The 27,086-nt window shown below is 37.8% G+C and overlaps 1 protein-coding gene across 12 annotated transcripts in view; it reads left to right on the top strand.

The window, feature by feature from the left end:
- Positions 1-4,074: 4,074 nt before the first annotated feature.
- ANKS1B (ankyrin repeat and sterile alpha motif domain containing 1B) overlaps positions 4,075-27,086 on the top strand; it is a 1,143,054-nt gene continuing 1,120,042 nt past the window's right edge. For all 12 annotated transcript variants that reach the window (XM_047741072.1, XM_047741077.1, XM_047741075.1 and 9 more), the window contains exon 1: positions 4,075-4,220. In XM_047741072.1, the coding sequence (XP_047597028.1) occupies positions 4,087-4,220 (134 nt within the window). In that variant the 5' untranslated portion in view covers positions 4,075-4,086. The remainder of the gene's footprint in view (positions 4,221-27,086) is intronic.

Raw genomic sequence — 27,086 nt, 5'->3', positions numbered from 1 at the left:
CAAACACTATATTTGCTTTGTCTCCCCTTTCTAGTTTAACTCCTAGTCCCTTCTCTTATTAATCGACCTCAATATGTACATATGTACATTGTACATTAGAGCAGTAATTCTCAGCTTGCCCAAAGGTATAGCATTAGATCTGTATATTTTAGAATTTAAAATAAGGGATTCAGGGGCACCTGGGTGGCTCAGTTGGTTGAGCGTTTGCCTTTGGCTCGCGTCATGATCTCAGAGTCCTGGGATTGAGCCCCGCATTGGGCTCCCTGCTTGGAGGAGAGCCTGCATCCCCCTCTCCGCCTGCCTCTTTGCCTACTTGTGGTCACTCTGTCAAATAAATAAATAAAAAATCTTAAAAAAAAAAATAAAGTAAGGGATTCAGAAGTTATGCAGGAATTACGTTATTACTATTGTATTATGTATCTAAAATATATATGCTATATTATTGTAATATGTAATTGTATTATCTACCTCACAGGATACAGATCACGTACCTATAAGAAATAAAATGTGTATTATGTTATCATGTACTACAAATGATACTAGATTGTCTCATTTAATCCTGACTAGTATGTATATATATGTGCACATGTATAAAACATATATACAACAGTATATGTACACAATGACATGTATCAACATATATATATAACAAGTGTGTGTGTGTATATATATACACATACAATATATGTCATATATATAAAATGAGAAAAAGACTCTAGTATCATTCCTGAACCATAATATACATTTACTACTATTGTAAATACTGTTCACCGAGAATAGTAAAGATAGACTTATTTTTAATTTTTAAAGATTTTATTTATTTATTTTACTGAAAGAGAGAGAGAGAGAGAGAGAGAGCGAGCATGCACCAGAGAGCACAAGCTGGGAGAACAGCATAGGGAGCAGGAGAAGCAGGCTCTCATCTTAGCAGGGGGCCTGATACAGGGCTTGATCCCAGGACCCTGGGATTATGACCTGAGCCGACGACAGAAGCTTCACTGACTGAGCCACCCAGGCATCCCAGTAAAGATAGATTTTTATGGAAAATATTTCAATTAAAAAAATGGAGGATAATATATTTTTATTTTTGTTATTAAAAACAGAACACAAATTGATTCAAATCTATCTCCTTACTTGATTTCTATCTTCAATTATGCATATAATTTAATGGACTAAGTCCATATTTCATCATATGCATAAATTGTTAGGACTGTAAAGGCCAATGGAGACCATCAGATACGACTTTTGAATTTTACGTATGTGCAAATTGAGATGTGGCCTGTTTAAATGGTTCCCGAGATTTTCAGGCTTTTTCCACTTATACACAGATGCAAACTATTTTGATGAAATCTGGATGTTTAAAAAAAAATTTTTTTTTTTTTTTGCCTCTTCAGATTTTTGGAAGAATGTTTTCACTTTTAATTTGCATTTAGTTTCTATGCATTCCAACCTCTGTCCTCTTTGACAAGAAGCTATGACGTAAGTAAAGACAAGGCATTCAGAGTTGAAAAGCTGACTTTGAATATAATAAACCACCAGAGTGCCTGGAACTGTGGAACTGGTTCTTAGAGTTAATCATTACTAATGGTTTTCCCAATGGGGTTGATTTCTGATAATAACTCATTAGCCATCCCATCACTACATCAGCCATGATTAAATGTTCCTTGCGAAAACTTGAGGGTGATTTTTTAGCTCTAACCAACTGACTATCGTATATTCTGAGAAAGGAGTGTTTTGCTTGGGTGAAAACATTAGGAAAATGGAAGAAAGAGTTCCCTAGCCATTTTCAAAATGAATTCAATAGCTCTTTACTTTGTTTCTTTAACTGGTTTGCTAGTCTCATTATGTGAAGGATCATATTATTAGCACATATGTCATCTTATCATTAGAGCAGATTCTAAAACAAAAACAAAAAGCCACACTAGGTCAAAATTTCCCTCAGTAAACTTCCTATAAAATAACCATAATTTACCTCCTACTTTGAACCAAATGAAATCTCAAAACACTGAATTCCATGAACATTTAAAGAACTGTATTTCTGTTATTTACCTCTGAATTTGTTATAAGTTTTCCCCAGTTATTTATTTAAAATCTCTGCCTATAGCAGGCAGCTCTGGATTTGAGTCTGGGTTCAGTTACATTCTAGCCGCATATTGGGCTAACCTGGTTGTTCAACTATAAGGATAAAAATGGTACCTGTCTCATGGAATTATGAAGGTTGATAAAACATACGGAAAGCATGTGGCAAAGTGCCTGGCACATAAGGACCCGTTCAGCAATGTCTGTGGTAATTACTGTCAGCCCATTTTACCCTTTCATGGGGGCAGTAAAAGTGTATTGGGAAGAACACAGGCTCTACAGAGGATCAGTTCTGGGGTCCAGATTTGACCTACCACTTACTGTGTGCGACATCTTGAGTAATTTAATTAACCCTTTGAGCCACTATTTCCTCATTTCCAAAATGGATATACGTTGGTAATACCCAGTTCACTGAGTTGTTGTGAGGAAAGTGCCTATTATGACCCTTTTCCCACAGTCGATATTCAACAAGTTAACATTTATAGTGTATTCCTAGGGCAAGGCAAAGAAAGCACAAGGTATCACAGTAAGTTTCAAAAGCAAATAAACTCGTGTTCCCTACCATGGGCAAGGAGAGAAAAAAAATGGAACAAATTCAAGCCAAACATGCACAATGAATTGCTGATGATATTTATGCAAATTAAAAGTGGGTCTCTAATCCATGTCCATTTATAATGTTTTTCCCAGTGTGCGTGTGGAGGAATTTTCAATTAGAGCCTTTTCCCTGATATTTTTAGACGCCAGTTGCTCTCCAAAGCCCAGCTGAAATGTGGGGCTGATTAAAGACTAGAAAAACTGGAACAGTCACAAACTGTACAGTGGCCAGTGCCACCGAAACTAGGATAAAACAAACCTTTCTAACCAAGGGTAGCTCTCCTTCGTCTCGCGGAGGTAAGCGGAAGGGCGAAACGGAGGTCAAGTTGCCAGGACAGAAGCGACCGCAGAAGGGCCCCTTCCCAGCACCACCAGCTTCGCCATCCCCGTCATGAAGGATTTTCCTCAAGCTTCGTGACTGACCCGAGGCGTGGCGCCCGCGCCCGCCCCGCTGACGAGGAGTCACCGCGACCGAAGAACTCCAGACCTCACACGGTTAAACCTGCCCCAAGGAGACTGGAGGAGGGAGGGTCCCCGCCCACGAAAACGAAGATAATATCATCCCGGCGCCCCGCCCCCATCCCGGGCCGGCCCCCTCCGCCGTTCTCTTCACCCCCTACCCCCGCCACTCCCCCCTCCCGACTCGGGACGGACCTACTGGCCGCACCTGCCCGCGCGCACACGCCCCCCGCACGCCGGCCGCCACGCGCGCCAGGCCTCAGAGCCGCCGGCGGCGGACCGGGGCGTCCTCCCGCCAGCTCTGCCTCAGGCCCTGCGCCGCCGCCACCGCCGCCGTTGCCGCCGCCCTCGGCACGCGCCCGCCGCGGCTTGTTCGCACCGCCCTGTCTCTGCGTGGAGCAGGGCCGCCCGAGCCGCAGCCGCCGCGCTCCTCTCCGTCGCGGGCCGCGAACGTCGCCGCCTAACCGCTGAGCCCGCCGGGCGCGGAAGCTGAGGAGAGTCGGGACCCGGCGCGAGGGTGCGCGGGCCGCCGCCGCCGTGGTGGTTCGTTGCGCTCAGGCTCCGGCGAGGACTGTCTCCGCCTCCTCTTCCTGCTACCTCCTTAGTCCTCAGCATCCTCCTCGCGCTCGTTATAAGCACCCCCTCACGCCCCACCCTCGGGAACGAGGCCTCGGGAATTCAGGGGAGTGGCTGTGGGGGCGCGTCGCGGCTCCCGGCTCGGCCAGCCCCTCTTCCTAGACATGGTCTGATCCCCATTGTAAAAGCTGCGCCCCTAAGAGGAGGACAGTGGTGTTCCCGGCTTGGGGCTGCAGGAATCGCTTCGTGCTGAAGCTCTTGCATTATTTTAGGGTGGGGCGGAGAGGGCCCTGGATTTTTGGGAAGTGGGGGTGGGCGGGGAGGAAGACCGGGGAGTGGGGGGGGGGAAGGACTCTGTGAGGGAGCCGGTGAAAGACTATGGGGAAGGACCAGGAGCTGCTGGAAGCTGCCCGCACTGGAAATGTGGCTCTGGTGGAGAAACTCCTGTCTGGCAAGAAAGGAGGGATCCTGGGCGGTGGATCCGGACCCTTGCCCCTGTCTAATCTGCTAAGGTAAGGACGGGAACGAGCTCTGGGATTGCATACCTCGTTTTGCATTGTGATAGATCCGTTCTCATTCTCAGAGTCATTGCACCTGGTGGCTGCCAGCGATTCATTCTTAAATTAGGCAGGAAAACAGACTGTGTGTGTGGAGAGGAGGCATGAGGCTCCTAGTCAGATTGATGCCTTAGATTCTTTGAGTAATTTGAAAATAGCCTTCCATCCATGCGTCAGTAGCTACTTTTCTCCGAGCTATGGTGCAGAACTTGTACATGTACTAGTGTTGCTGGAAGAAAATTGGTGTTCCACTCGCTTTTCACCAATATTTATTATGTATTTTCAGTGTCGAACCCAGCCTTTTTTGTCTATTTGAATGAAATTGGTAGAGAAGCTATTGCGTGCATCCAGTTACCCTGCAAAAAGCAACAGCCTTTGGTTGCTGTTACCTTCTCTTGCAGAAGGCGTTTGCTGTGCTGTGGGTTATGATCCCACAACATGAAGCCACGGAACCTTCTGATGAGATGTCACCAGTACAGGGTGTGTGTAAAACTTGATGAGGCAGGTGAGGCAGCCCCAGCAGTACTTCCAGTTACCTGGACACAGCAGAGTGAAACTTGGTTAGTAGGATGACGGATGTCAGGTCGGGATCGGCATGGTGTATATGGAATATAGTGAGGCCTTTTAATATGAAGATGTTGCAGGTGAGACTAATATTGCTTGGAGACTCTTAAGATGACATTTAAAAAAATGTCAAGGTCTTTATTCAGCAGGTAGTACCTTAGAAATAGCTGGGTTGATTTGCATGTTGGAAAAACTATGAACTTAAAAGTTGAATTGATGGAAAAATTAAATAAGAGGGAAGAAGCCTGAAGAATATTCATTAGGTAAAATGCAAGGAAAGCTCTTTATAAAATTATGGCTATTCACTTTGCCCTGGATATTTTTGGAAGTATCAGTCTTCTTTGGAAGCATCATATCTTCACCCTAGAACATCTCTTAAGCAACTCAACTGTACTTGTAAAAATTTTAAAAAATCCAGGTGATTTTCTTGGCTTTTAAAAACTCCTGTGCCATTCTTGACAAGTGTTTAATACAGACTGCTGGACAATAACATTGTGTCCTTTACTCAAATTCTTATATGTTGTAGAGGTCGGGCAGTGCAGTTAATTACAATATTGGCTAATAGAGAAAATGAAAACATCTGTATTAGAGTGAAATGAATTTAGTTGGCAAATAGTTGATGGGATTTTAAAAAGCTCCATATGTGATAATCTATACTTGTTAATAGTGACATTTTATTGGAATGATGGTTCACGTCAGATCAGTGAATATGGGACTTATTTTTTGTTGATCTTAGAAGTGATGACTCGTGTGTGTGTGTGTGTGTGTGTGTGTACTCTCTTGTTAAGTAACTTTCAATTTAAAATGCAAATAGTTTACATATTTCAGATTATGGCTCTGATAATTGCCCTTAGTCACAGGTAATTTATATAAAAGCAGTTTATCTGGTTATGGTGTTAAAGTTGCAGATAAAATAAATATGTTTACTAGTTGACTGAATTAGTTGTAAAAATGTTTATGGCTAGAAACCTGTAATTTGAGAGAGGTTTGTAAGTAATCAATTCCTTTGGAAAAACACTAAGGAATTCTTTGAGAACAGTGAGAACTTCAGTTAATGTTATTGAGATAAACGGTATTTTAAAAAGCCCATCTTTGTGATAGAAGTTAAAAGTAAACATCTTTTAAATACTTTATCAGTTGTGCCATTTAAAAAAAAGGATAGATGGCAAATTTTAGGAATTAAGATAAAATTTCAGAATTGTAACCCACAGCATAATTCTTGATTAAAACGTTTTCCCTTTTGCTCGTTTTGTCAGGTGAGAATGGTAGCTTTATAACAGAAATGAGCCTAGAAAACAAAACTTAAAATCATGTGTTCATTGGAGTAGTTTGAACCAAGTTGTAAAAGTTAAAATAAAAACCAGTAACCTTTAAACTTGAATCTATCTCATACAAAATAAACAACTAAAACAATGTCTCTGAAGAAAATCAGGGTTTAAATTGTATTCTTTGGATGATCCTTTGCATAAAATGAAATTTCTAAGAAGGCACATTTAATTGTTACTTTTTTTCACAAATGATTGTCATCAGAAATTTATTTACAGAATAATGGACAATGTGGCCCCTTCCTCTTCAAACATAATGACACTTGAACAGTTTTAAATACTTTGGAATAAATTGCAGAATGGATTTGCCACTACCTCCTCCCTGCCTTTATTACTTGTGTTGTGTAATAATAGTGTCAGATCCTGTGCTAAATGCTTATGCATATCATCTCATTCAATTCTTTTTTTTTAAAGATTTTTTTTTTTTTAAATTAGAGAGAGAGAGATCAGAAGTAGGCAAAGAGGCAGGCAGAGAGAGAGAGAGAGGAGGAAGCAGGCTCCCTGCCAAGCAGAAAGCCGGATGCAGGGCTCGATGCAGGGCTCGATGCAGGGCTCGATGCAGGGCTCGATGCAGGGCTCGATGCAGGGCTCGATGCAGGGCTCGATGCAGGGCTCGATGCAGGGCTCGATGCAGGGCTCGATGCAGGGCTCGATCCCAGGACCCTGAGAACATGACCTGAGCTGAAAGCAGAGGCTTAACCCACTGAGCCACTCAGGCGTCCCTCATCTCATTCAGTTCTTATATCAGCTTTAAGTGGCTGGGCCTCAGTTCACAGAAGGACTGAAGAGTTAGGAAGATTAAGGACTTGCCCAAGGTCACTTAATTAGCAATGGCAAAAATTTGAAGTTATGTGATTTAAATTTGCTTTTCCACATCTTAAAGTCTTACTCATTGAATCTGTTGGACTCACAAAAATTTAAGATGCATGGCGTAGTCTAACCAGAACTCTTTTTTGCTATGAATAATTTGATTTGAAAATCCTTAATTTATTTCCTAAATTACAAAAAAAAAAACAAAACCCCTCATGACTGCCCTTCGAGGGATCACTAGATAAGAACTTTTCTTTTTCTTTCTTTTTTTTCCATTTTATTTTATTTCTTTTCATTGTTGCAGAATTCATTGTTTATGTGCCACACGAGTGCTCCTTGCAATATGTGCCTTCCATACTACCCAGCACCAGGCTCATCCAACCCCCAACCTCCTTCCCCTCCAAAACCCTCAGTTTGTTTCTCAGAGGCCACAGCCTCTCATGGTTTCTCTCCCCCTCCAATTTCCCCCACCTCACTTCTCTCCATCTCCTCTGAAGATGCTTTTGTTGACATATTGCCTACTAAGTGAGCAGTAGCAACCTGATGGAGAATCAGGTATGCTTGGGTGCATTTTCAGCAAAAGTAAGAATGATCTTCAATAAGTATAAAAATCTCTAAGTCTCACTGTCCTCTTCTATAAAATGGGAATAGTAATGGTACCTATCACATATTTGTAAGAAGTGAAATAGGAAGAAATGAATGCAAAGCATTTACCACATTGGTGGTTATCATTAGTGTTATTTCTCACACAACTTTAAAGCACTTGACTCTGTTTCCTAATATCTTGATTACTAAAGTTTTGCTTCATAATGGACATAGAGTAAATTTCTTTAGTACAATTTCCATTAGAATTACAGAATATGCAAATAAAATGGGGCCATTTATTCAACTTCTGACCTAGAGGAACATCTTTTACCTGTTAGTTATTCTAGTGTTGTAAAACCCTTAAATGACTAGGTCCATTCCGGGTTTTTTGACAGATCTAATTAAAAAAAATTATCCTTATATTGAGTTGAAATCCTCCTCCCTGTAATTTCCAACAGTTGGTATTAGTCGGCAATGGAGTGTAGGTGAAGTTATATTTTCATGCTTCTCACTATTCTCTTTTTATTTATTTGCATATTCTCAAATTCTACAGTGACTCTAGTAAAGGTAATGAGCAGAAATGAACAAAATGCACCAGTATCAGTTGACCAGAGTAAATATACTGGGACTTGCTACACTGTTGAATTAAAAAAAAAAGAACAAACAGTTACAAAATAGCATTTGTAGTATGATCCTTTTTTTTTTTTTAAAGACAATATAAGCATTTGTGAAAATTTATAATGTGTATTAAGAAGTATGGAATGATAGGGGCGCCTGGGTGGCTCAGTGGGTTAAGCCGCTGCCTTCTGCTCAGGTCATGATCCCGGGGTCCTGGGATCGAGCCCCGCATTAGGAAGATGGGAGGGAGCCTGCAGGGAGCCTGCTTCCTCCTCTCTCTCTGCCTGCCTCTCTGCCTGCTTGTGATCTCTCTCTGTCAAATAAATAAATAAAATCTTAAAAAAAAAAAAAGTATGGAATGATAAACACCAAAATCTAAAAAGTAGTCTTCATCTTTGAGGTAGAATTGTGGGTGATCTTTATCTTTTTGCTTATTTACATTTTTCAGTATTCTAAAAATGAACATGTGTTATGTAATCAAAATCGCAGCTATTTAAAACATCATACAGTGAAATTATTATTTTTGTTATTGATTTAAGATGTACCTTAATACAGGTCAGTTTTACTGAGGTATATAATGACATTGGCTCACATTAAGCAGATACTTAAAGTTTCCATTTATTTTTGTCAATGACTTGTGAAGCGGTGGTTCTCCTATCATACTTGTAGAAGTGTTGATTGAACTTGAATTATTCCTATTACATTTATTCTTCCTTGTTTTAGCCTATACTTATAATCTATCTAGGTCTTTTGGATTCTTGAGTCTATCTTCCAGCATATTAACTTTATCCTCTGCATCATCTGTAGATTTAATAAGCATGTTTTCTATAATTGGAATTCAACCACGATGATATATCCCTAAAGAAACTTTCTTTAGCTTACTATGAATTTAAAAGTAGCAAACTTTATACATGGTATTTCTACCAGCATTGAAGCCACTTAATAGAAATCTCATTCAGCTACTTCTAATATACCTGTGAGAATATTTTGAGATATTTTATCCACTGCTCTTCTGAATTCATGTTGTGTCCTGTTTACGACATTCCTTTGATCTATCTCTAGTAGTAAGTCTATAAATTCCACCTAAATCAGGATACTTTATTATAGCTTGTTTACAATGGTGAACCATTGATGATGCCTAGTACTGATGCAAATTCCTTCTTCTCCCTTGTACCTAATTCTTCTGGGTCTGAATACTTATACTCAATTAAAATGTCTGTTATGACCTCTGTCTTTTTCAAATTCAATAATGTCCCAACATCATTTGTTTATACTTTTTGGTTTGAAAATGATTCTCACTAGAGATGATAGAAACAAAATAGAAGTTGGGAAGAATCAGATTCTTGGCATTGTTAGATATCACAGGAAATTCTTTTGTGGTCTAAAACCATCCACAGTTTTAGTTATTCTGTCAGAGCTTATGGTTATATTATCTGTTATAGAAGTGAACTTTTTATGCCTCTCTTCATTTTTTCAAACTTAGTTGAAAGAGACATTAATATCTTCCCAGGTAAATGCCTTTTTGTGTTTGTTTTCAGTTATATCTCTCTCTCATCCACCCCTTTTGTCTTTAATCTGAGCTCCTTAGAGATCATCAGAGTACTCAAATTGAATTACCTCCTTCCTTTTCTCTCTCCACGTTATATGTGAAGTTTCATTTTATTTAACATCTTTCATGAGACAGCTGCGAAATCTTTTAGTGTCTTCCTTTGACACAACTACTTTTTAATCTAAGCAAAATAATTCCTATTTAGAATGTATATTGAATCATTTCTTTCTTGGTGAGTCTAGATTAAGAAATAATAAAGCAATAAAAAAGTTTTACATCTCAAATTTACTTGATTTTCTTAATAACTCAAAGGGTCACATGTAAAACATATTATAAATTCTTGTTGAACATAAAGAGTCCAGTTTTTTGTGGTGCCTGGGTGGCATCTGCCTTAGGCTCAGGTCATGATCCCAGGGTCCTGGGAGGCAGGAAGCCTGCTTCTCCCTCTCCGACTCCCCCTGCTTGTGTTCACTCTCTTGTTGTGTCTCTCTCTGTCAAATAAATAAATAACATCTTAAAAAAAAAAAAAAGAATCCAGTTTTCAAGATCCCCATGTGAAAAAGTAGATCTGTGAGAAGTAGGGGGAAATAGTCTCTACTCACCAAAGACATGTAAACCAGAGAGTTTAAATTTTTCAGATTTATGATTCAGTTCATGAAGTTTTTGGTGATGGGTACAAGGAGATAAGAGGCAACTCAGAAGTGTTGTAATTTTACAACTATTTGGGCAATTGTAGTTATTGGGACTCTGATAAGGTACTCACTTTCAGGGAAACTGCATTGGTTAAGTGGAATAAATCACAAACAGAGCAGTTAAACTGCATGAAAATGTTATATCTATAAAAATAGTCAAGTTGCAAGTGGGTTATCTATTTTAGATAGTAATGATGTTTGAAGCGGTGATTGCACCATTATGTTCAGGGAGCTGTGTCTGCCAGAGTGAACAGTGCCAGCTGCATGATGCGGAGTGAAGAGAGAAGAGAGGGAATTTTGTTATTGACCTCTTCTGTACTAAGCTATGTTTTCAGCTCCCTCATCAAAGCAGTGAGACTGATGTGTAGCAGGGAATTAGGACAACCAGCCAGTGACTACTACTCACCCTGTCCATTCTTACATTGCCTAACTCCTAGTGTATCTCAGTGTATTCTTCAGGTCATGGAAGGGTAGAACAGATCTTCACTGACATTAATGCAGAAGCTTACAATATTCAGCATTGCCTCTATTGACTTTAGCAATTTAACCTCTCAGGTGACAGTAAATACAATTTGATTTGTTCAGCTGTGTACTGAAATAATTTGATTATGTATTTGATGTAATTTTGGAAAATTCTTTCAAGGAACCTATTATAGAACATTCATCATGTGCATTTAACTAGAAATGGGAGCTGACTATAATTCAAATCAAAGGTTAGAAAAAACTAATTTTAGTCTACTGAACCTGAAGTTTTTTTTTTTTTTAACATTTAATGCATTTCAGTGTGTCTTTGGTTCCATTTTGAACATATTGCAGTGTAGCTTTAGTTAATTAAAATACGAGTTTTGGATATTCATCAAAGAATATTTTATATTTTAAAAAGCAGGAATTCACAGAGAGCATTCATCTGTGTTCCATTTCTTTCTCATGTATGTGATGACATGGTCAGCTACACCATATGGTAGGCAGAGGCACAATGCCAGTGGAAAACTCAGTGAATTTTCCTCTATAACACAGATCTAGGAATTCTTCTTAGAGTCCAGTTTTCTTCCTTTGCATCTGTAGAACAGGAAGTGATTCTTCATTTGTGTTAAACCTGGGTATGGCATGAAATCGTGTGACATTCGAGGGTGAATCAGAATATATGGTTAAAGGATAAATTTTGTTTTTGTCAGTCTCTTCTGCAGTCTCTAAAGAGTGTTCATCTCTGAATCTGTTTCTTAGAGATAGTGCTTCCTTTTTTTATAGTGTGTCTTCATTAATTATTTTATAAAATGGAACTTTGATTCAGTTGTGTTGTAGTTATTTGGGTTCTACTGTCTTGTAGAGAACCTTTATTTAAAGTGGTTAATTACTTCTAGTTAAGTGAACTGAGACATTTGGCCTAGACTTGTCACCATTCTTTGATCGAATTGAATCAAATCTTGACTAATAGATGTAGGCATAAACAGCTAACTTAATTTCTTGCAGCCTGCTTGATATTTCTGTTCCCCACACTACATTTCCTTTAACCCTTCCTGCCCAAATCTCTTTTTCTATAAAGAAAACCTCTTCTCCATTTTAATTACTACAAGTTCAGCCTGGCTCTAGTTTTTGTGCCAATTGTCCCTCTTCTAAAGGGAAACCAATTTTGTGTGAGGAGTAGAGTTGGGAAGGGCTGTGTAGTGAGACATAGATTAAGAAGAACAAATATTGGACTTTCCTCATGTCTAGTTTTCTGCCTGCCTTGGTGTTAATTTCTCCTCTAACCTCATGGATCAGTGCTCTTGTAACTTATCTAACTTTATCCTGCCTCCAAATACTATTTGTGGGAGTTGAAATGTGATTGCAGAGGTTTTTAGGAAGAGGAAACTATTTTAGTATTTTCATTTAAAGAGCAAACAAAACTTTAGGCCCAAACAGTGATGCTTTGGAGCTCTTGTTAGCAGAGCTGATGAAGTGAATTTTGCCAGATTTGCAAGAGAGGTTGGTTAAAGTTGGTCATTTATTTTTTCTTCTTATGAGGTTGATGCTGTCAAAAGAGAAAGAGATTTGACTGAAGACATGAGAAATGGGATGGCATAGGGCTGGTGCTGCAAAAGCCTTTTCTTTTTGCTATTTATTTGGTCCCTGGAACTTTTTATTTGTATCTGTTATAGTAACACACCTGTCTTAGATATCAGCTTGTGGTATGTTGTTTGCCTGTTTCCAGAAGTTATTCCTTAGAGGTACATATTTATTGTATAATCAAAGATGACAAGTATATGGAATAGAATTTTATAAGAGCTTTGACATCTAATGTAGTTTGAGATTCAAATTCTTTTAAATGCATTTTCTTGTTATTTAAAACTTCAGTATCTAAGTTATTCAATAAATGTATGTTTTACTGTACAGGGAAGACATTTGAAGTTATGGCCCCTGGATCCTAATTTCATCCTTCCACATTAAACTTTACTTTTTTTCTTTTCTTTTTTTGGGGGCTAAATTACTATTTAGCCACTTTGAGTCCTTGTTTGGTACCTCTAGTAACTAATCTGCTTTTTAAATGTCTTATGTATCATATAAATATGCTATGAATATGCTAAATATAGTGTCTTTTGAATATATAAAAACTGCCATATTTACTTACAGAATTATCCCTGTTTTGTATAGCTATTTTACTGTTAGTATAGGACACGGGAGTGAGTGGGAGTGTGTTTGGGAGGAGCAGCAGGAATTATGCAGAGATGTTCTTTGGCATGGTAAATTCCAGTAGTCGGGTACTCTAGGACAGAGTTGTTTCTTGTTTATTTGATTTGACTAATGACCAGAGTGATCTGTCACTCTGAAGTTTGATAAAAGCTTTGAAGACATAATCAGAGAAGGTGAAGAATTATGAATAGTGGTTAAAGTATTCATGTAAGTTTTTTTACTGGTATGTTTTATGCTATGTATTAGGATATTTTTAGACCAAGTCTTATTAATCAGTAAGCCAACCACTCTCCAACTAACCCAACAAGTCAATCAGGATTTCATAGGGAACTGACATCCAAGAACAATGATAACAAAGAATTCTCTCTCATTGTTATTTACAAATATTTCTTTCTTTTCTTTTTTTTTTTTTTTAAAGATTTTATTTATTTATTTGACAGAGAGAGATCTCAAGTAGGCAGAGAGGCAGGAAGAGAGAAAGGGGGAAACAGGCTCCCCTCTGAGCAGAGAGCCTGATGTGGGGCTCGATCCCAGGATCCTGAGACCATGACCTGAGCTGAAGGCAGAGGCTTAACCCACTGAGCCACCCAGGCGCCCCTACAAATATTTCTTGAGTACATTGTGGATTCTAAAACTGAATGAGATCCTCTCCACCTAATCCCAAGTATTTGTAGAATAATGGAACAGGTATGTCAACAAAGAGTTAAAGTACAGTATGATATTTATTGTAATGGAAGTACCAAATAATGCAATAGGAATGTGAAGATAGAATTATTTAATTCTGTCTGGGAGGAGTAGTCAAGGGAAACTTCAGAAAAGAGGTGATTCTTGACTCTTACTGGATGAATGGGAGTTTGCCAGGCAGACCATCTGAGGGAAGGGTTTTTCTGGAGAAGGAATAATATAGTCAATAGTAGTATGTGAAAATGTAAGATATAATTTGGAGTATTGTAAGTAGTTTGGTATAGAGCATGGGTAAGAGGCAAGTCTGAAGATTGAAGGACTTTTGTGCTACACTAAGAAGTTCTAACTTAATCCTGAAGAGCATGGTGATCCATTGACTTTTTTCCCCCCTCAAATTTTTGATATGTTAGTTATTCACTTATGATGATAACATGACTCTGTTCCAAATAATTAGGTAAAATGAAAAAAATCACTCCTAATTCTATTGCTAAGACCCATTTGTTCCTATGTATATTTAGTATAATTGTTATTAGATAAAGCATACATTTTGAATCCTGAATTTTTGCCTTAATAATATATCATAAACTTTTTCAGTGTTATTATAAAGACTTCATAATAGTATTTTTAATGGCATCATTAAAATATCCCATTTAGGGATATCTGGGTGGCTGGGTTGGTTAGGTGTCTGCTTTTGGCTCAGGTCATGATCTCAGGGTCCTGTGATCAAGCCCTGCATCCGGCTCCCTGCTCAGTGAGGAGTCTGCTTGTCTCCCTCTGTCCCTCACCCCTGCTCGTGTTCTCTCTCTCTCTGCGAATAAATAAAATCTTAAAAAAAATCCCACTTAGTGCAGAATTTTCATAGACTTCCTACATCAGAATCAACACTGTGTTTGTTTATTAAACATAGGAGTTTCTTGGTCTCACCTTGGACTTACTGGGTGAGAATTTCTGAGTAAAAGTTTTAGGAATATGCATTTCATAAGCTTCCCTAGGTAATTGTTATATACACTAAAGTGTGAGAACCACAGATCTGGTGTATTTATCTTTACTTAAATATTCTTTTAATGTAGATACTTGGATGATGTTTATTTTATTTATTATTATTATAGGTAATATAGTAGTATTATGATGAACACTGTCATAGAAACCACATTTGTCATAAATTATATTCTTAGGATATATTTCTAAAAATGGAATTGCTGGTATTATTAGTGTCCCAAATATTATGCCAATTGCTTTACATGCTTTGTATCCAGTTTTCACAACAGTCCTGAAAGATATTTATTGTTAGCCTTATATTTATAATTAGGGAAAAAGAGCAGAAAAATTGAATAACTTGCCCAAAGTTACAAAGCTAGTAAGTGACAGGAGCAAGATTCAAATTCAGGACTTTCCAATCCCTGAATATCTTTTTATTGTGCCATATTGCTTCCTTATTCCATAGGGATCAGTGTTTCTCCTGGGTTAAAATATGAAAATATGAGTATGTTTCCAGGAGCAAAGAGAAAATACATTTTCTGCAAAGTTACACAGTAATATATTTTAGTTCACACCTAATTTTCAATTATTTTTGTTTGTGCTCCTCATGTACTTTCACATTATAGGCAGTATTTTGTTTACATTTGTTTATTGATAGCACATGAGTGATGAGCTGGATTTAGTGTTAAAATAACTGAAGATTTTTTTAGGATATTTGTCAGTCATCATATTCTTTTTTAAGATTTTATTTATTTATTTGAGCAGAGAGCCCGATGTGGGGCTTGATCCCAGGACCTTGAGATTAGGACCCAAGCTGAAGTCAGCAGCCTAGTTCACTGAGCCAGCCAGGCACCCCAAGTCAGTCATCATTTTGTCTTTAAAACACGCTGGGACTATTTTATCCAAGATTTTGTGGGTGCATAATGGTATCTAACTTCTTTTGTCTTCAAAGGTAGTTTAATAACCTGTCCATGCATGCCAAGTCTCCAGATGGGTGTGATTTATTTTTCCCTATTTCTTTCCTCTCATGAAAAGGAGGAAAATATAGTATTTACCATATTTTCATTTAATTTCATTTAACTTTCTGATTCATTTGTTCAAGCCAATAAATCTGAGCTCTTAGTTTTAACTGATTCCATTACTAACTGAAGGATCTTGTCAAGTCTATTGTTAGGCTCTGTAGAAAAACCAGGCAACCAGGTACTTTGTCCTTAGGACCTTCCCATCCCCTGTTTTTGTTCTTCTCTGTCCTTTCACTAAGCCTTTAGTTCCTTTCTTGTTCTGAGACATTCTTTGTCTTTTTTTTTTTTTAACCTGAAACCCAGAATTCTCATTCAGTTTTATCATGTGCAAATAAAAAGTTTTCTAAATTGCCCCTTATTTCCTCATGCCATAGGTGTCCATTTTCAGCAACAGTAAATGGCATGGTAGAAAGAAGCAACAGAATGTAATGGAAGAAGTCAGAGTCTTGAGCTGGAATGAAAACTCTGCTGTTGAATGGACATTTGGCCCAGGGCAGGTTATTTAACTTCTTTGGACCTCAGTCTCCTGATTTAGAAGTGAGGATGATATCTATCTTGTAAAGTTGTAAGGATTAAAGAGAATTTATATAAAATATCTAGCACAGGGCCTGTCATGTAGGAGGAACCCAAAACGTGTGGTTTTCTTTGTTGTTATTATTACTGAGGCATTATGGCTGTCTAAGGAATAATTGTATAAATTTCATGAGTGTCTTTATTTGATGTGAACTATGGGATATTTGCATTTTAATATATAACTTCTTTAGGTAACTTGTCTTACGTTAAATCTTTAATGGTGTAGGCACCAAGACAGGCCACTGGGGGTGATATATTTGCTTAGTCCTTCTCTGTTCTCAAGAGATAGTGATTACTTTTTTCTGCCTACTTTTAGGAATGGTACTGGTCACCAGATATTTAGCATTAGTTTGTTATCGTCTACATTTTTCACAAAGCTAATTAGAGCATAAAGAGATTGTGTTCTGCTGGAGTTGTGCGTGCTGTGTTATATATAATCCATGAGGTTAATGGTTTTCTAATAAGCTTATCATTGATATTTTCTTTATTTGGCTTTTTAAAGCATTTTTTGTTGACAAATATTTTGAGGGTGTGTACTATGTATTCAGCATGGTGATGGTGCTTTGGAGTATAGAAAACAGATTCTCCCCTCTAGGCAATTTGCAGAAGTTACACACATGAGATGATAGCTAGCTATATAGTAGTTTCTAATTTCATAGAGTATAAAAGCTCACAAAGTAAGCTTTTTCTTCTGATCAGTGTCAACATTTGGCTCCCTTCTTCCATTATATATATGAACTAGATCTGACCATGAGTCAGGGTTAAGTAATTCTTTAATGGTTGGAGCTAGAACTTTAAGAAAACTAATGATTTTTAAATAATCACATAGTTGTGGAAAAGCTAGTTTAGTTGAAATAACTTTTTCCTCTGAACCACCTGAGAGTAAGTTGCCAACCTGATGCTCTGTCACCTCAGGATATTTTAGTTTGTATTGAGTTTGTATTTCCTAAAAGCAAGGGTATTTCTCTATACAACCACAATACAACTATTAAAATCAGGAAATTAATATTGCTACATTACAACCATTAGACCCCATTCAAGTGTGGGCAGTTGTCCCAATAATGTGCTTCACTGGAATCCAGTTCAGAATCATATTACATTTTGTTGTCACACCTCCTTAATGTTCTTCGGTGTGGAAGAGTGTCTGTCTTTCCTTGACTTTTATGATCTTGACACTTTTTAAGATGATAGGCCAGTTATTTTGTAAAATGTCCCTCAGTTTGGGTTTGTCTGTTTTTTTCTTAGGATTAGATTCACATTGTGCTCATGTTTGGCAGGAATATCACAGAAGGATGCTGTGTTCTTTTCATTGCATCCTATCAGGGGTTGTATGATTTTGATTAGTACAGTTTCTCATAATGTTCACTTTAATCACTTGTTTATGATAGTGTCTGTCAGGCATTTATATAGACAATTACTCCTTTTCCCTTTGTAATAACTATTTTGTGGGGAGGTATACTTAATTAGCTGCATATCCCATTCTTTTTTTTTTTTAAAGATTTTATTTATTTATTTGTCAGAGAGAGAGAGAGAGAGAGAGAGAGCGAGCACAGGCAGACAGAGTGGCAGGCAGAGGCAGAGGGAGAAGCAGGCTCCCCAAAGAACAAGGAGCCTGATGTGGGACTCGATCCCAGGATGCTGGGATCATGACCTGAGCTGAAGGCAGCGGCCCAACCAACTGAGCCACCCAGGCGTCCCTGCATATCCCATTCTTTATCACACTTTATTTATGTAAGTATGGACTCATGGTTCGTTTTATTACATGGGTTTTGATGTATTATTGTCGTTGTAAATTTTTGATGCTTAAATTGTCCCAGACTTAACCAGTGTAAGTTCTTGAAGGCTGGCTTTTCTGAGTCATTCTTTGAGCATTTCCTTGATTTTGGCACCATAAAATGTTCCAGGACTTATCTTTCTCTGCCTCAGTTCTGGATCAGCCATTTCTCTAAGAAGCCATAGTTCTTTTTGTTGGAAAATGGTAAGTAGGTGCTAACATTTGGATACTAAGTATAGTCATTAGTGAAAATATATATTCATACACAAAAATATTCACACTTACATCTATATCTACCTGTATTTATTAAAAATCATGGGTTTACAATGATGAGTCTAACTCCAGTCCAACTCCACACTCATGATTCATTTTGGTTTCTTCCCTTCCTACATTTGTAACTTCTTGCTCCAATAGTGAAAAACTTGATTTCTGTTCTCTTTAGTACACATACTAATTTGATAAATTCCCCTGTATACAAACAACAAATCCTCCTCTCTACTGCCATGTCCTCCCCGAGTCTGTGTCTTCATTATGCAACTCAGGCTCTGCTGCTCATGTTAGCCTGATCTACACTGATAGCCTGTTGCCATTTACAGTCTCTGACTCTTTATGCCAGTTCACATCTACAGAAGGATACCCTTTTTATCCTGCTTGGGATCTGACCACCTGAACTGGGTCACCCTTGTGGATGATCTCTTCACCCTGTTTGGACTCTTGACACCCTATGTCCAAATGTTCCCCTCTGCCTGACCACCACATGGATACCCTTTTCACCCTATTGGGGCTCTCATCCTCTCACATCATGTACCCCTTTATAGGGATGCCCTTTCCAACTTGCTTGGCACTGACACCCCATACTCAGCCGCCCCCAGTATGAATATCTCCTTCCTTGGCTTGGGCTCTGTCACCTTTCCTGTAGGCACCAGCAGCCTCCCTCTTCTCTCTGGTGTGGATGATTATTTTTTCCTGCCCTTCATAATAGCTTTAGAGACTAAATTATTCTTTTATTTTTTAAAAGACTTTATTTCTTTGTCAGAGAGAGAGCATGTGCACAAGTTGGGGAAGCTGCAAGTAGAGTTGAGCAAGGAGCTGGATGTGGAGCTTGATCCTAGGACTCCAGGATCATGACCTGAGCCAAAGGCAGAAGCTTAACTGACTGAGCCACCCAGGTGCCCCTAGAGATTGAATTGTTCAGGAAGAGAAGGGAAATAGAAGGAAGGAAAAGAAGAGAGTGGAAGAGGAAGTGAAAGAAGAGAGTAACATATTGTTCCTCTTTTTATCTGTGATGATGATGATGATGGTAAAAAATCTCAGTAACCACCTGTTCCTTTATGTTGAAAGAAAATTGGTTATGGGCAAGTAAGAATTCTAGCTAACATGAAGATTATGACCAAAGTACCGTGTGGCAGTTCCCCTGGACTTCATTTTTCCTGCATTTTGGAGGAGAGATGATGATATTTCGGTTGGTTGGTCAACACGTTGCCTTTTTTTTAAATGAGCTTTTTCTTTCATGTATTTTGTTATGGATATGTAGTAGACCTCCGGATTGACTGTGAGAGAGAAAGTCTTTATATATTTTTTGCTCTGTTTAGCTGAAAGTATCATAATTGTCAGTGAAGTGCATTTTCAAGAATTTTTGTAAGATGATGATAATGCAAAAAAAGTTATAAAAGCACTGAGATAAGAACTGTCATTCACTGAGAAAGTTTAGTTTGCAGAATTTGGTAGAGATAAGGATTTTAGCAAGTAGATTTTTCTTGTTATGTGATATTCCTGCTATGATTTTTTAAAATTACTTATTTGTGTATGTGTGTGTGTGAAAGAGAGAGAGAGAGAGAGAGAACAGAAGGAGAAGGAGTAGCAGGCTCCCTGCTGTGGCACTTGATCCCGGGACCCTGAGATCATGACCTGAGCTGAAGGTAGACACCTAACCAACTGAGCCACCCAGGTACCCCCGCCCCCACTATGATTTTTAAGATGTCATTAAAAACATTATGTCAGGAAATTGACTGACTATATTTTAAAATATGGTAAATCTACATAGGTCTTGTAAAAATGCTTATTGTGCCAAATGAACCAGGACAATAAGTAATTCATACTGGGGATTTCCCAGACTTTAAATTATTGCCAGGAATCCTTAATTCCTGGAAATAAATCTTTGCAAAGAAATTTCCAGGTAGCTCTTTAGTAAGCATTTGATATCACTGAACAGTACTCTTCTTATTTGCAAAGAGTTGGAAACAAATAGTTTGGGAACATTGCAGAAATAATTCATTGCAGTTATATTCTGTATTTTAAAAGACCATTCGGCTTCTCATGCCAAATTCAAGAAAAAATAACAGCTGGCAGTATTAAAGCTGCTGTTCTCCTTTTCTAGGTCTGAGAAGACAAACTCAATGGAATGATGATCAGAATTTTGGTTTTACTATCTAAGAAGGGAGCCAAACAAACTGAGATTTAAACAACATACTTAATGTGCAAGATAACATCTGGGGATCTAAAGAGATAATTTCTTATTTATTTATTTTTTTTAACCTTCTTAACCTTTTCTTATAATCAGTAGCACCTCTAATAACGCATGACCTTTTTGCAGTATTTCTTTTGGTATCTTGGCTTTTTTTTTTTTTTTTAATTTTTTTTTATTTGAGAGAGAGAGAGAGAGAGAGAGCGAGAGAGTGCCCCATCAGCAGGGGTAGTGGCAGGGAGAGGGAGAAGGAGGAGGAGGAGGCTTCTGGCAGAGCAGGGATCTTGATGTGCAGGGCTCCATTTCACGACCTCAGGATCATGACCTGAACCAAAGGCAGACACTTAACTGACTGAACCACCCAGGCGCCCCTTGGCTTTTATTTTTAAGGAATCCTTGGGTTTACACTTCACAGTTGTGACATTCATTAACAGAACAAGGGACTGTACGGAATATGTAATCTACCTATTACTGTTCCCTTCAATCCTTCCAAAACTCTTGAATCTTGAATTGACAGATACTATTTTCTCAGCAATATAATCCATATTGTTTCTGTGATAGAAAGGAGTTGAGGAAAGGAATTATCCATGTCTGATGTGACCTTTCTCTGAAGTCTTGCTTGCTTTCTCTTTACACTGAAATGGGGGTTTATAGGACTATTCAAGTGCATATATACATACTTATATATGTGTATATATGTGTGTGTGTGTGTATAATCAAGGAAAACTTGAACTACCAGGAATTAAGAAATTTCTTAAGATGAGAAATCGAGGCAGCAGGGATCTGGGGGACAGGGTCATGTAGCATGTATTAGAAGCTGCTGAATCTCTTTGGGCTTAACCTCATGTTTGGGGGAGAAGATGGGGACAAAATCTTAGAAAAGGGGCATGTGGAAAAAATTTTATTACCTTGACTATTTTATGAACTTCTTGAGAGAATACACCCAAACCAGAAATCTGTCTTCAACTTGCCTTTCTTACTTCCTCTCTGTCATTTTTCCTGTACTTCTTTTTTTTTTTTTTTAAGATTTTATTTATTTATTTGACAGAGAGAGATCACAAGTAGACAGAGAGGCAGGCAGAGAGAGAGAGAGGGAAGCAGGCTCTCCGCTGAGCAGAGAGCCCGATGCGGGACTCGATCCCAGGACCCTGAGATCATGACCTGAGCCGAAGGCAGCGGTTTAACCCACTGAGCCACCCAGGCGCCCTGTTTCCTGTACTTCTTTAAAGAGCTAGAATACTGTGTGATACAATTGGGCACCTTATCCAAGGTGACAGTGGCATTGATAGTGATATTATAACTGCCAGGAAGTTTCTAATAGTAGTCACTCAAAATGAATGCTTACCTTTTTCTTTTCACTAGTTATTGGCTTTGGGCATTATCTAGACTCTTACTGTTACATTTTTAAAAAATATGTATTTATTTTAAGTTAGTGAGAAGTGCATATAGAAAACTCTTCATGACCCTTTATTGACTCTGGGCCAATATCTGAATTGAGAACATTAATCTAGACTTATAAGTTTATACAGATTCAGAAGTCTAAGGTTCTCCTGATTCCTCTTTAGTTAACATTTCTAGGTTCCCTCTCTCTTTTCTTTCTGATTGCCTTCCTTAATAGTTCAGCTGTTCTCCTTCAGCAACTCAGCTGTGTCAGCTTTCACTGGTAAACCCTGTAGCTAGAAACTAGAAAACACTCTGACAAAAGAGGAATAGTAATGTTAGGAAACATAAAGAATAGAAGGTTAAGAGAAACAGACATGGTTTGACCATGGTTTTCTAAGGCAGTTTATGTGGCTGATTCAGCTAAAATACCTCTGAGGCTAAATATCTGTATTAGAAAAGTATATGGGAACTTTACCTGGATAAATGGTCACAGGCTAGAAAATAAGGGTGACACTTAAAGTCCAGGGATTTGGGGGCTCTACCTTTGGCTTTCAGAGCTTATTACCTTGGATGGGCTTGTGCTTTTAATCTGTATCTTGGAAACATTATTTCCAAACATCCATAAATGTGAATCTTAATTCTTTATATTCCACATTTCTATACCACACATTTTGCTAATATTTCAAGAGTTTCCTGTTCTTTTTGCAAATAAAGTGCTCATTTTGGCTGTTTTCCAAATATGACAGTTGGTGGACATGCTTCAGTAGAGAAAAGGAAATTTTCCCTGCTTATCTACTCTTTTCCGTCTGCCCAAGATAGTGTGTTTGTCAATTGTGACCTGATTTTGAAATAATTTATTAAATAGATGGATGCATGATGTTATTTAAAATTTTGGTATGACATTGACTTTTAGTCTTTTATAATAAGCTCTTTATTGAATTCTCTGGTGAGGTTTATTGCTCCTGGGATTTTAGAAGTTTCTTAACTCCTTCAGTGAATTTGGACTCTGTTCAGTGTCAAGTATCAGTAATGTTTACTCAGGAAATTAAACCAGCTTGTTTATTCAGAAGATGAAGCATGCTGGTTTTTTTTTTTTTTTCTTTGCCATGAAAACATTATTTTGGAAATATATTAATTATATACATAAAGAGAGGGTCCTTATTAGTAGATTGCTTAAGAAAAGTGATAAATAAATGAATATAAAATAGTTATATTTGGTAAGTTTGTTTTCATTAAATATGTTGACATCTTTTCATTATTTTTTGTTAAGATTCAATATATGTGCAATAGATGGTAGTTTAAGGTTTTAAATTTGTAATCTTTTCAGTTGAAGTTGGGAGAGAAATCTAAAAGAATTATATTTCTTTTAAAAAGCATGTTCCTTGGGTTTAAAAATTATTACTCCCAAATATATATCCTAAATCTAAATCTCTATTTTAGTCCTCTCTCCTATACTGCAGTCTTGTTTTTCCCAATCGTTTATTGAACATCTTCCCCTTAATGGAGTTATGAAACTTGAAATGTTCATTATTTTTACCCATAGGTCTCCTCTGCCACGTGTATGACTCCTTTGTGTTAATGGAACTACAGTGCACCTTCATTTGTTCTAGAAACCCTAGAGCCATCTTTGATTCTGTCCCTTCCCACTTACATCCATTTGGTATGACTACTTCCAGTATTAGCCCTTCTAATCCATTCATTCCTCTGCCATTAGAGGAATTACTCTAAAACTTTTTATTCTCTGACTTACAAATCAGTGGCTCTCTAATGGACTTTATTCCAAATACACTGTAATATCATTTGAAACTTTTTATGATTTGGCTCCTCCCTACCTGCCCCATTTCCCATCAGTCCCCTGCAGCAGCATCTTTCAACCATACCTGATTCCTATACTTGGAATTGTCAGTAGGCATCATGTGCTTTCTGCTTTGGCTCTTCTTGGAATACATGTCTTTCCTGTGTGTGCTCAGTGAAGCCCTTTTTATATTCCTAGACTCAACTCCAGCATAATCATCTCTTCTGGGAAGCCTTACCTGATCTCTATCTTTGAATCCCCGCATTTGTATACACCTCTATTTTTGGCACTTAGAATACTGGATTGTAATTATTTGCATGTTTGGCTTCCCTCTACACCCTGATGTCCTTCAGGCCTGAAGTTGTGGCTTAGTTGTCTTTTAAAGTGCTAAACGAATGTTACTATTTTATGCCTAGGGACATATAGGCCTTCCAGAAACTATTTGTTGAATGACAAAATGAGTGAATAACTGTAGAACATTACATGCTATTTCTTTTTGGACTATATCTTTGGGAGCAATTATTGACCGAGAGAGAGGTTTGATTAGTAACCTTGGGGCTGAGAAAAATTTAATCATTTGTTAGAGCAACTATTGCTAGGCATTCTTCCTGTTGCCATAGCTTATGGGGCATTGAGTTAGTTCATAGGACGTTGAGATATAGAGAAATTAAGTAACTGGGACAAGTAAGTTACTTGACTAAGTAAGCAGTATAGTTGAATTTGGAATTCAGAATTCCCTGACTTAAGAGCCAATGTTCTTTTCTCAGTGCTGGAAAATTATCAGAGATAGGGTTTGGGGGAGGCACTTTAAAATGAAGGCAGAGAGATTAGGGTAAAGTCCCATTTGAAACCATAACTTTTCTTTTTGCTATAGATTCCAGAAATATCTAGGAGATATTACAGGAGAGGCAATGTTAAGTTCATGCTCTTAGTAACTTTGAACCTAAATGAAAGAATGAGTGAAGAGATAATGAAGTGGAGGGAGCTAACAAAAATTAATCAAAACAAGGAGAAAGAGTTGATAATAAAAATCAGATTACAGTAAAGGGAATGCTAATATTCATTGAATATCTACTGTATGCTCGTCTTGTAGATTTATCATTTCCTCATCAATTCTCACAGCAAACTTATGAGATCAGTATTATTTTCCCCATTTGCATGTGGTTAAAGTCTCATGGATACTTTAGATTTAAAAGAGGTTAAATATCTTGCTCAAGATAATGTAGACAGGACTCATGGAGCTTAGGTTCAAACCCAGTTCTATATGATTCCATCTCGTGAGGAATGGAGATAAATTTCCTTTGTACCATCAGATATCTCAGTGCAGCTGAACTATGAATCAGTCATTATAATGAATAACAAGGTGTTATATAGAGGAAGAATCAGTTTAACCAGGTCATCCTTTGTGCTGGCTGAATTGATAATTGGTTATTTCTATACATTCGGAAGGAATATAAGATAGTTATGATGTCTTTTCTTGGGAATTCTTCCTATTGCCTTAACATTGAGAGAAAGTATCAATCAAATATGATAAACTTTAATAATCTGTAAGGCTCAAACATTGACCAATTAGATGGATTCTCGCTATAAACATCTGGGGAGGCTGCATTGTAGCCCAGTATCAGTCTAGTGGTCTAGATCAGACAAGTGGACTAGAATTGTTTAGAGGCTCCATTATCTGTAAAGCTGAGAAGCAAAAATTTTTTTTAATCATGTATTGTGTTGTAGAATTATTCTAGTACCAGATTAATTTGTTATATATGCTAAACCAATTAGCATTTATAGTGAGAGTGACATTTAAGGAAAAAGAAGGATGTTGTAGAATAATGAAAGTCTCATTTACATAATATACCTACTACCTCGCCTAAGACTCCAAAAACGCTTTACTAGTTTGATATTTGGTTTCTCATTTATCCATCTGCTTGTTCATTTTGCTCATTTTTTCACTCTGTATCCTTTGATTTTAAGGCTGTTATTTCTGTCAATTCTGAGAAAGGATTTTTCTTTTTAAGCTATAGAATAGGGATAATCTGACTGTAATCAGTTTAGGTATGAATTACTTATTTACATATCTGACTTCTGTACTAAGCTCTAAGCTATTTAAGGGTAGGGACAATTTTTTTTTTTTTTTAATCTCTCTGCCCTCCAGTGCCTAACAGAGTACTTCATTATATATTTTGGTGACTGAATTAAAGAACTCAGAATTCAGTCAGCCTAAATGTATGTTTTTTGCAGCTCAAGCCTGCAGTTTATGAGTTTTATATATTCCTTCAGTGACCACATAATGAGCTCTTAAAACCTGTAAATGGCTGTTTTAGAGATAGGCAGTAGACCCTAAGATGACTACAGAGAAGAGAGATTAAATGCTGGGACCCCACAGACAGGAGAAAATCTTTTAAAGGCTGCTCTGTTGTGTGGTGTCATATCATACTGTTACCCTGAGGTGTAGGGAACAATAGATGTTTGAGATTGGTCCGGTTTGTTTGGGGATCAGACTCTGTAGAGATCCAAGTCCAGAAAACAAAGGATTAAAGTCTCTGCATTTTCTGTGGTCAGAAGCAAGCCAGGGAGTTTTGGAACCAGATGGAGGTAACAATGTCTTATGTCTCTTAGGTGGATGTCAGGAGGGAATTGAGGATCTGAGGACCAATGTATCATAGCATTTCTGGGAAAAAAGGCAACGTCTCAATGGTGAAGGGAGACAAAGGGCCTGGGAACACAGTAGATCAGATACCAGCAGGGAGAGGAAATAGGAAAATAAATCCTTTAATTAATAAAAATCCAGTCTTTGTTAATTTTTGGTATTTTATCCTGATCACATGGCATCACCTGCATTACATCTGCTGAGCAGCTCTTTAGTATTGTAGCCACTATGGGGACTTAGCAGGGTTCTTCCTAAAATTGGGCAATGAAGAGCTCAACATGGAAGCCTAAAAGTTAAGGCCTAGTTGAGAAGAAAGTTGAGAAGAGCCAACAGAAGAGTTTGATCAAGGAGAGATTCCTTGTCACTTTCCTTCTGTATTCCTGCCCAGGTTTCTCTTTTTCTTAAACAGGAAACTGAAAAAGCCCAGAAACCTTTCCTTGACCTTACTGTATTCTGCTTGCTTATCTCAGGCTTTTTCTCTTCATCAGATTATTTGAGAAAAAGAAGAACCAAATACTCCTTTAACTTCTGCGTTCTTAGATTATTGAAACATGCCTCTTAAACTTCATCATTATCTTCTTGATAACCAAATCATATGGTACCCCCATCCTCATCTTTCCGTGTTTCTCAGCAACATTTGATATTTTTGACTGTCTTTTCTTTCTTAAAACCTGTTCTTCCTTGACCTTTG

Source organism: Lutra lutra, chromosome 8, assembly GCF_902655055.1.
Source record: "Lutra lutra chromosome 8, mLutLut1.2, whole genome shotgun sequence".
Lineage (NCBI taxonomy): Eukaryota > Metazoa > Chordata > Mammalia > Carnivora > Mustelidae > Lutra > Lutra lutra.
Note: the sequence above shows the minus strand (reverse complement) of the source record. Positions and strands in the feature narration are given on the sequence as shown.